We start from the raw sequence: 11,150 nt of genomic DNA, 5'->3' as shown, positions 1-11,150 counted from the left end.
TACAACTTTGTTTTCAAAATGTATAATATCAGAGTTTTCCCAGAAACATAGACAAAACATGAGGAGCTGTACGATCACGCCTTCGCCTTGCCGCGATCCCCTGATGTACCTGAAACAATAAACTGAAACTGTAAGCCCGAGAGCTTAGTGAGTTCCCCCAAAATACCCATGCCCGCAACACTACACATAGAATCATAACAGCATACTTTGGGTCCAATCAACCATCAGGTTGGAATACCCCAGGCCCACAACCAACAGGTTGGATTGCCAACACTATGGGTCCAATCAACCATCAGGTTGGAATACCCCAAGCCCACAACCAACCGGTTGGAATGCCCACATACTCTGAGTCCAATCATCCTCGGGATGGAATACTCACAGCCCACAACCTACAGGTTGGAATGCCCAGGTCTATTGGCCTTCGCACCGAGCAGATAAGCCTCAACCGCCAAACAAACATGTGCACATATAATAGATAATCACATAACAGTCTATAGATGATACTTGATCTAACGGATCTTACCACATAGCACATAACACCATCCTATCTACCAGGATGTCAATCTAACAGATCATACTACATATCATATAATATTATCCTACCCTCTAGGATACCGATCTAACAGATTATACTAGCATAACATAACCATATAATAATCCAAAGGGTCGGCCTTGGTGCCTTAGACCCTTGAGTATAGTGAGGAAAACTCACCTAGCAACTGTCGTCTGAAACTAGAAGCTCAACTCCCGGATCACCAACACGAACTCCACCACCTATCGTTACCATAAAACCCTTTTTCGTAAATCTCCAAATTACCAGAATAATCTCAGAAGTCAACTGGTCAACTCTTGGTCAAAGTCAAAGTCCACAGTCAAAGTCAACAGTCCATGTTGACTCGACTCGTCGAGTGCAGTTCACCGACTCGTCGAGTCCTTCCTGAACTCGAGAAGTCGTGAAATCCTTGATTGGATCGTCGAATTCCCCTTTAACTCGCCGAGTTCATACGTGTCCAAGAATTGGGAGAAACCCTAGCCGACTCGCCGAGTCTTCGAACGACTCGCCGAGTTCAAGGCAATCTTCAACGGACTCGCCGAGTTTGTTCATCAACTCGACGAGTTCATGACCATCTTCATATGACTCGCCAAGTTGACTATGCAACTCGCCGAGTCCTTGCAGACCTTCATCCATGCAGACACTTTTCAAGCCATGCCAAGGTTCCAGATTACAGATCCAAGCTTCTAAGGCATGTTTAACACGTAAAGTTGCAAACTTTACACACATGCAAGGCCCTAAAGGCTCTAAATGACCAATTTAAGCTTCTAATGGAGCTTTACACCTTGGGAGAGTCTCATCCTTGCAAGAGCTGGAAACTTTATGGACTTAGGACTCAAAAGAGGTTCAGATCTGAAGTTTCAACTTCAGATCTAGCTCCCATACCAAAATCCCTTCATGAATAACTAAATAAAGCCCTAGTTTTCACATATGAATGATTCTTAGAAGAAAAGAGGTTAAGGTAACAGTTGGTTACCTCCTAAACATGCCCAAACTGAAGTAGACTCTGGATCCACACGGAAATCTTGATGCTAGCCTCTTGATCTACAAATTTCCTTCACAAAAGTCACTCCCCAAAGCTCCAAAACACTCTCCAAGCTCTCACTCACAACAATTAGGGTTTCTGGGTCTCAAGAGGGTGATAGAGGACAGTGGGAGGCGCTAATGGTCCAATATATAGGGTGCAAAACCCTGAAAATTAGGGTTTCCACTGCCAGCTCCTACTCGTCGAGTCCCATGCCGACTCGACGAGTCACTCATTAACTGACGTGTCCTGGCCCGCTGCTACTCGACGAGTCATAGCGCCAACTCGTCGAGTAGACCTTAAACATGAAGTCTAAAAGGAAAAATATTAATAATACCTGACGGTTGGGATGTTACATAATCGACATATAATTTTCAATATTATTTGTCGGTTTCCTTGCGTGTCTATTAGTTTGATTTTCAACAGGAAATGGCTTGGTATTGGTGGCCACATAAATAATACTTTGATATGAGGGTGGTAGACCGCGAAGGATTTACATAACAAGTTCAAGTTTGGATATATCAGAGTCAACATCATGAAGTGCGTCAGCAAGGTGCTTGAGATTATGACACTACTCATGATTGTGGAGGCACCTTTCTTAGTGTTTCTGAATTGTTCTTGAAGTTGAAGCCTTCGGGGCATCTTGTTATTAAGAAAATACTCATGTGGGTTATCCCACATATCCTTGGTCGTGCATGATTCAGTAGTAATGACTTGTAAGACAGAAGGATCACATATGGAGTAAAACCAAGATTTAACACAAGAGTCAATAGATGCCCAATCTTCATCATCTTCACCTTGTGGCTTGGATTTTCCATTGATATGACCAATGACCTTAGCACCTGTACAAATGTCTTTAAAAATACGATACCATTATTATATTTGGAACCATCAGAGGTAAGTATGAAGTTGAACTGATTGTAAAAATTTGTAACCGCATATACTAATTGTTGAGTGGTAGGGGCGGTGGTGATGGAGGAAGCAACGGTGGTCATGTTTAATTGGAAAATCGAAGAATAAACAAGAAAAAGGATGTGTAATAATAAACAGAAAACTAACTGCGGGAAGAAGAAGTGTATTAACCTAATGTACTAAACCAAATATTCTTGTGTAAATATGGAGATAGCGAAAGACAAGATCGGATTAGGAGAAGCAACAAGCAGCAGGAAGATGTGAGGCTTGTATAATCGATCAACAAGTCGTGCGCCAAAATATGTGTAGTAGCAGCGAAAGAAAAAAAAACTTGAGACTATCAATCATGGTTTTCATGCGTCGAACATTAATAGGCTTGATATCATGCTTATATAATATATTCCACCAATATATAATATAATGTACACAATAAATACACAAAGGACCATATGCTATACATGTATGCAATACCTAAACTAACATATATAAGCATAAATAAACAAATAAATAAAGATACATTAACAGGAAGCATAATGTAAAGTTCCTAAGTTAGAAAATGGATGGATTCCCTTTTTGGAAATACACCAAAGAAGCAAACATGTTACGTAATGCAACCATTATCATTAATACCTAAACTTAAAGGGAACGATACAAGTTTATAGTACGTTGAAATTGTTAAAGTAATTGGCTAGCTTCCACCATAGGGATGAGCTTTGAAACCAGAAACCCGGTTAGGAACCGGAATCGGGTTTCTCAAAACCGATCTAGTTATCGGGTCCTTCATTGGCCTAAACTGAGTATCGTGTTTTCCGGGTACGGGTCCATCGTATTTAGGGCTAATCGGGTCCAAGATCCGGAATCGGAATTTGTTTTTTTGTTTTTTGTGTTTTTCTACATTGAGAAGTATTTTTGCTCCGCTTTAAATTGGCATAGTCCGATCGGCTTGATTTTTTTTCCCAAATGTAGTTCAATGTTTTCTATTAATTTTATACTCATAAACACTTTATTTGGATATGTATTAGCTAACTCACATGCCCCTAAACATGGGTTATCAAATTTGATTTGTTGTTGTTTCTACACTGTACATAATTTTTACTTCAATTTAAACTGTTATAATTGATTCGTTATAAATCCGACATACCTTATTTTTTTTTCCAAAATGTAGTTGAATACTTTCTCTTAAGTTTAGACTTCGGAAACATCTTATTTGGATATGCATCAACCCCATAAACAAGGGTATCAAAGCTAAATTTTTTAAAAAAAAAACTAACTTTTTTTATTTGATAGATCATTCCTTTTCAAGAGACGTGATATGCCCCAATTCTGGTTCCAAATCTAAATCTAGTTCCAACCCCAAATCCAGTTCCAAAGTGGTTGTATACCTGGTCACGTACCCATAACTGGTTTCTTTATATTGAGTTGGTTCCCGATTCCACTAAAATGTCATTTTTGGTTTCCGGGTCTTCCTCTGGGTCCATTCGGGTTAGGTTCATACTCGTTTACACCCTTATTCCACCATACTGACATCATAGGTGATGATTAAACAGTTTCATGAAAGTTTGAATTATGTCCATGGAATTGTCGGTCAATGTAATTTGCAGTTTCACACCTCTAGTGTTGAAGGCGCATACACTTGACTTCAATTATGTCTATTAAAGTTATGAAGTCTTTCAGATCGTGAGACATGGTAATCAAGACACATGACATACACCTATTGTGTGGTAATGGTATCTCTAAGGTATGCAAGCAACCTCATAAATGTTTAAAGAGGGAAATGAAGTCCAATGCAATAAGAACCATATTGTGTGGGAGGTGATGGATTGATTGTAGTGATTCCAGGTCTTTCAACATTAACTCTAATGAACACATCTTGTCTCGAAAATTGTTAAATCAAAAAATTAAGTAATGAATTTAGTGCTCTTAAAAATATTTTTTTGTTTGATCACCAACGGTTGTACTTTTGATTTGAACTCTTGCGAATGATTAAGGGTAAATAGCACAAAAAACACTAAGTTTACACCAAAATTCTAATTTGACACTGTGTTTTTTTGTCTCAAATTTGACACTGTGTTTTCTAATTTTTTACAATTCTGACCACTTGACCGGTCAAACCGGTTATCTGCTGACATGACATGATGACATGTCAGTTTTGATGATGTGGTATGTTGATGTGTCAAAATTGAATTTTTTTCCCCCACAAATGACACTAAGTTTAATTTTTTTTTCTTTCAATTTTGACACTCTATTTTTTGTTGCAAATCGAACATCATTTTTTCCAATTTTGTTCAATTTTGACCATTTTCCATTTGAAACCGTACAAATATTTTTTAATACATTTTAAACCGTATAAATATATTTTTTTTCATTTAAAAACCATATTTTTGTATAAATACAATGTTTTTTTTACATTCAAACCATAATTTTATGTATAAATATGTATTAGTTATATAAAAACAGTGTTTTATATTAAATACACAACTTTAAAATGAGTTTGGAGGTTTGAAGACGTGTGGTCGATCAAGGCATAGAGGTCAGGTTTGCAACCCGTGAATTTTTTACATCTTATTTGAAGCTTATGGTTAGTATGGTTCTCATAATATAACTATAATGCATATTTATGCATAACATTATGTTTTGAATGTAAAAAACCTTGTATTTATATAAAAATACGGTTTTTAAACGAAAAAAAATATATTTATATGGTTTAAAATGTAATAAAATAAATATATTTATACGATTTCAAACGGAAAATTGTCAACATTGAATAAAATTAAAAAAAATATGTTCGATTTGGAACAAAAACCAAAGTGTCAAAACTAAAAGAAAAAATTAAACTTAGTATCAAAAATGAAAAAAATAAAAACTTAGTGTCTTTTGTGGGAAAAAATCAAATTTGACACGTCAGCATGTTGTGTCAGCATGTCACGTCATCAAAAACTAACACGTCATCGTGCCACGTTAGCAGGTAACCGGGTTGACCGGTCAAGTGGTCAGAATTGTAAAAAATTGGAAAACACAGTGTCAAATTTGAGAAAAAAAAACACAGTGTCAAATTAGAATTTTAGTGTAAACTTAGTGTCTTTTGTACTATTTACCCAATGATTAATAAATATGTGAGGTTCATTTTTACGAACACCGGTTCTTTGTTTTCAACAAAAAATTACGAACATTTTACTCTACATTAAAACACTTGTTGTGATGTCATTGAAATAGATACGGGTATTAGATATTCTATTTAAAGGGAGCTTTTTGGGAAGCAAAACAAACACCTTGAATTCACGGTAACTATTTTGCGGGGTTATTTTGTTGTATATTTAAAAATTATGGTTATGGGAATGAGAACTTGAGAAGAAAGTAATAAATGGTCATTTTTAGTCTCTATACAATGCTTAAAATAGAAACTTCAATTATATATTACTAAACAATCAACAACTCGGGTGTTGTTGAGAATTGAGATGGAAATATTTCCACTTTAGCTTATAGCCATCAGTTCCTGTCTTCTTGGATTGAATTACTATTGAATGGAGTTTCAATATGTTGGCCATACTCTTTAGTGGTTTTAGGGAATAATGCTTTATAATAATAGATGATATAATTATAAAGCATAATTTAATAAATAATACATTATTATTTAAGCACATAACTTTATAAAAGATATAAAAATACAACTATATTTTAGTTTATAATCCAAAACCAAATTTGGCAAATGATTGACAAATGACAACCAAGTTGCTAAGGGGTATCCATGTGCAAATGCATGTGATGTGAGCTTGAGTATTTTTCTTTTTTCTTTTTTATTTTTAAAAAGTACACAAGTATGCTATATTTGGTGGCTAATAATGTAATGTCTATTGCTTATAATTGCTATCCATAATCTTGTCTCCCATGTGAAAATTATAATTGTTCATAAAGAAGGATAAACCATCAATTTTATATTCAACCTCTCAATTTAATACTAATTCTCATGTATTAAATATCATTTATATAATCTAACTAAGATATAGAAGCTTGTGGAGGGAAACAGAACAGAAAAGCTTGAAACAAATAAATAAAATAAATAAATAAATAGGTGAGAAGAAAAAAAAAACATACAAATTAGAAAAATATATATATATATATAAGAAGCCACGACAAGCAAGTTATTTCCATCAGCATAGAGATAGGATGATTGATTCTTTATACACAAGCCAAGGGCAATAATGTCATTCTCAACAACTATGCTATATTAGCATTAAGCCTTTCCACCAGAAAAGACATCGATACCCCTGATCTGATTCTCATATTTCGGCCGCCACCCGGTCCTCCCTTTCACAATCTCACCACCACCACCACCCTGGAATTGGAGCACATGTTGGCAATCAACACGGCCGGAACCGGAATCACCAATTCCATTCCCATTTCCCAATACCGAAGTGAGTGACTTCAACTCACTATCCTTCCTACATTCTCTTCGATACTCCAGAGTCATGCTAGCAAGCTCATATTTCTCCACAACTTCTTTTGGAGCACTCTGCAATTAATAGCAACATATTTTCATTTTTAACCCTCTACTTTCATTTATTTCAAATTTGTGAAAAAAGTTAAAAAGGTGGTTTATTTTTTGTTACCTCAAGGATCCAGCCAATATACTTCACATTGTTAACATGTTGGTTGACATCCAAATCACTCCACCTTGGCTACATATATAAAAAAATAATGTTAACACTTTGAAAAAAATAGTTTTTAAAAAAAATAGAGTTGACTTACAGTCAAACCCGTGCGAACATAGTCAGCTTTGGCCTCTTCAAGTTTAGGTAATTTTACGTTATCGTCCTCCACAACTGGAGGAGCATCTACAAAATAATGCTCTATTTCACCCCGGACTTCATCTGGGATTTTTGATAACTTTCTTGTTTCTTTATTCATCATAACCCAATTACTGCAAGATAAGACGATTTTTATATAGATTGGAATTTAATTATCTTTAAACAAAAAAGAATATTTAATTTAATAAGTTATAATTATAATAACCTTGAAGCTCTTGTTAAAATCTCGCCTGTTTTCCAATCACGAAGCAGCCAATCACGTCGCATACCGTTTTTCCCAGATGGAGCTACCCATGTATCCACTTGAACAACATCACCCCTGTTGTAGTAAATTTGTGAATGTCAAAAATCAAAATTTAATAATTAATCTTTTATCATATTTTTATAAAAAAAAGTTACATTACCATGTTGGATAACGATCAACCATTACTTGCATCTTTGTCACAACCCAAAAAAGATTCTTTTTACACATCTCTGGTGTTGAACCAAATCCATCACCCAAGAGTCCTGCAGTCTTTACATGATTAAGAGCTGTTTCCTACAAAACAACAAGAGTTATATAATTAAATTAAATTAAAGATTTGACCTTTATATGAAAAGGTTACAATACCTGAAAATGATTCATAAGTGTTTCTATAGATGCAGTTCGATCAGCTCCGATTTCATATGATCTAATGGAAAAATTTTGTCTAAACACAAGACCATCTTGAACAATTCTCCCTAAACCAAAAGGATCAAGATCAGCAAGCATGTCTGGCCTTTTGGTCTTCCATTCTAGCATCATCCATTGTTTCTCTGCAGCTAAAAAGATTGTAGTGATTGCAGCAAGAAGCATGCTCCAATCAGGTAACTGGTTGATGAATGTTCTTGGAGCATGTGATGTGAGATTATCATCAGTTTTGATGCCATTCATGAGTCGAACTCTGCTCCCATTTACTTCTGTAGGTGCTTGTGCATTAGCTTTCACTTGCATACCATTACTCCCTGAGTTTACAGATTTTGTCTTGATTCCACGTACATCAAGATTATCAGGTACACCTCCAAGCTTTCCAGATGTTTTGGCTCCATTAGGTTGTGGGGAAGAAACAGGAAACAATGATGCAGTTGCAGCTGTAGCAACCATGATTAGAGAATTCAAAAGCTGGATTCGCTTGTATGTTTGTTGTAGTTGGACTTATGTACAATCAAAGCTAACCAAAGGGCAATTGTATATCACTGCATCAGAAGAGAAAAGAGTTATGAGCTATTCATTAAAACGCTTCAATGATAAGCCGAAAGTGTATTGAGATAAAGTGAATTATTTAACTTTGTCTACGTGATAAACCTACTCTTCATAAATGAAAGGCATCCAAAAAAAATTGAAATGACTAACACTTCCTTTAGCTTACGAAAGAGCATCATTTATTGATTACCAGAATACCTACTTTCCCCACCCATAAACTAATGAGACAAAAACCGGTTCCTCTTTACCTTCTTCGAAGTTTCTTCAACTAACACCAACACGGTAGGTTATTAAACAGAAAGAGAAAAACGAGAGGCGAGCAAAATTTCAGGAATCGAGAAAAATTTTAAATAAATTGTATGATTCACATGTCAATTTCAAAGGAACACGACATATTTTACAGCGATAATAACAATAAGATAAGTTAGAACCACGAGAAACCATTTGCGCCAACAGATCTGAAACATTCAAACCACAGAAACCACAACTCGAGTCGCTTTTCATTCAGAATCAAACATCAAATTCATACAAAAACCTCCAGTTCCCCCAAAGTCTACAAATTCAGCAAGTTTCTACTTTCTAGATATAGATTTAGAATAATAAAACACACAGATCAAAACAAGGGAAACGATGGAAGTACAGAGAAATACATGCCAATTGCATACGTACCTTTTCTAAGCTAACAAGGATCGAGAACACGTGTACAATGAACGAATGAGTGAATCAAACATGGAAAACGATGTATGTTTATGCAATCAAAGAGGCGTAGTCATGGTTGTCCGATCTGCAAGCCCTATAGACGAATTTTTTTATAAGAATCGTTAACCTATGTCTGCGATTTCAAAGAATGTCGAATTTTCTTCTCAGAATCTTCAATTTCTTTAGTGTTTTACAACAGGAACAGGAAAGAGAGAGAGGTATATATGGAAGAGGGCCAGCTGTTTTTTTGGTAGTAGGGATTTGGTGCTCCTCAGCTTCCTTCGTATTTATAGTGTCAAGAATCCACGTTGGCTCCCGCTAACTGGCTTCAGCCTGTTTCATTATATAATTGCCAGTCTACTTTCGATATATTTACATTATTGTCCTCTTGAAAAAATATGTAGTGGAAAAAACAAACGAATTAGATTTGAATTATTTAGAATGTTGCTTAAATTATAGATTATGTAAAATAGTTGGTTATACTATTATTGGAATGCCTAATTACATACATGGTCAATGTGGTCCCTCAAATGTTGTAGGGTTTAGTACAAGAGATTGTTTTGCCGCATATATGGTCCTTATTGTAATGTTTTGTTACACTTATGGTCCCTATCTATTTTCTCCAACCAATTGACTCCCCCCAATGGTTGGATTGTCGTTTCCACGTTATATCTCCTTCTTGGTCTACATTTGTCCTTTTACTAAAAAAGGTTCATCAAGAGCTTCGTAGTCATCTTCATCCAAGGCCGATCCAAAGATATAAAGGATTTAGAGCGAAAACAAAAAATAGGTCCCCCAAAGTCTTAAATATAATAAAAACTAGGTGTGAGACCAGTGTACTACACAGGTTTATTAAAAATAAAAGTTTAATATCAATATATAAATATTAAATATTTTTTTAAAAAAATATTTTTACATAAATGCGAACGATTGAATAAATAAGTAGGTAATTCAATATATACTAATAAAGAACTATTGACATGTTTTAAATAATGATGTTGAAAATTAAGGTGTAAACATTAAATATTTTTTAAATTAACTTTCAAAATAAATACAAACGAAATGATGAATAAGTAGTTATTAAATCTATACTAATAAAAAAAATTATTGACATATTATAAATAGTTGTTATGAATCAAAATTTTCAAATACTTCTTTGAAAATGGTGTTCTTTTTTCATTTATTAGTGTAGAGATAGAGATGTATTATACACACATATTTATTTATAAAATTTGAATAAATAATAAATTTGTTAGAATTCAAATTAAAAGTCCAAAAAATTAAAGGTATGTTTTGAATTCAAATATATCATCAAAAACACGATATTAATTGTGTCATTGGAGCATCCATTTGAATTCAAATATATTTATAAATTAATAAACATTTAAATAGAATGAATACTTTACATATATAATAGTAGACTCATTAATTAGTGGAATTGATTATTGATTAATAAAAAAAATAAAGATACCACATAATAACATATGTAATATAAATAATTGTAAAATCTCATATAATTACACGTGGCAAAAGCTTTGAGAAAGTGACAACTGGCAAAAAAAAACTTTTATTTATTAGAGAGGATTAAATCAAAAATAGATACACCGTTATAAAATTTACTATTGAAATTAGAAAGCACAAATATGGTCACAACATTAAAAAACAATTAATTTTAAAAAAAAATCTAGCATTTTTAGATAAATTAATTTTTTCTGTATATAATTACACCATATACTCTATGAATTTTGGGCCCCTTAGAGATATGAGTCATGGGCAACCGGGTTGTCCATCGTCTGGGTCGGGCCTGTGACTTCATCTTGTTGAACTCTAAACCCTTAGTAATAATCATTTTCTCCGAAACAATATAGATGTGAAGTAAATCTATGACATAGACGTTAATCAGTTTTACTATACGTATTCTTTATTTTCACCTAT

General features: G+C 34.2%; 1 protein-coding gene across 1 annotated transcript; it reads right to left on the bottom strand.

Annotated features, from left to right (window-relative positions):
* Positions 1-6,584: 6,584 nt before the first annotated feature.
* On the bottom strand, positions 6,585-9,488 carry LOC145128508 (palmitoyl-acyl carrier protein thioesterase, chloroplastic-like). Its single transcript, XM_079063303.1, has 7 exons — positions 9,186-9,488; positions 7,905-8,509; positions 7,699-7,832; positions 7,500-7,613; positions 7,236-7,407; positions 7,097-7,165; positions 6,585-6,999 (listed from the first exon to the last, which is right to left on the bottom strand). The coding sequence occupies exons 2-7, from the start codon at positions 8,415-8,417 to the stop codon at positions 6,721-6,723; spliced, it is 1,281 nt and encodes a 426-aa protein (XP_078919429.1). The 5' UTR covers positions 8,418-8,509; positions 9,186-9,488; the 3' UTR covers positions 6,585-6,720.
* Between the last annotated feature and the right edge of the window lie 1,662 nt (positions 9,489-11,150).

This window comes from Lactuca virosa, chromosome 8 (genome assembly GCF_052849685.1).
Source record: "Lactuca virosa cultivar CGN04683 chromosome 8, Lactuca_virosa_CGN04683_v6, whole genome shotgun sequence".
Taxonomy (NCBI): domain Eukaryota; kingdom Viridiplantae; phylum Streptophyta; class Magnoliopsida; order Asterales; family Asteraceae; genus Lactuca; species Lactuca virosa.
The sequence above is the reverse complement of the archived record's forward strand: the minus strand, read 5'-3'. Positions and strand labels throughout refer to the sequence as shown.

Excerpts from the sequence above, each read along its gene's own strand:
- LOC145128508 (XM_079063303.1), bottom strand. The coding sequence starts at position 8,417 with ATGGTTGCTACAGCTGCAACTGCATCATTGTTTCCTGTTTCTTCCCCA. Across the intron at positions 7,408-7,499 it reads ATTTTAACAAGAGCTTCAAG|TAATTGGGTTATGATGAATA; the intron begins GTTATTATAATT and ends CTTATCTTGCAG. Across the intron at positions 7,166-7,235 it reads ATGTTCGCACGGGTTTGACT|CCAAGGTGGAGTGATTTGGA; the intron begins GTAAGTCAACTC and ends TTATATATGTAG.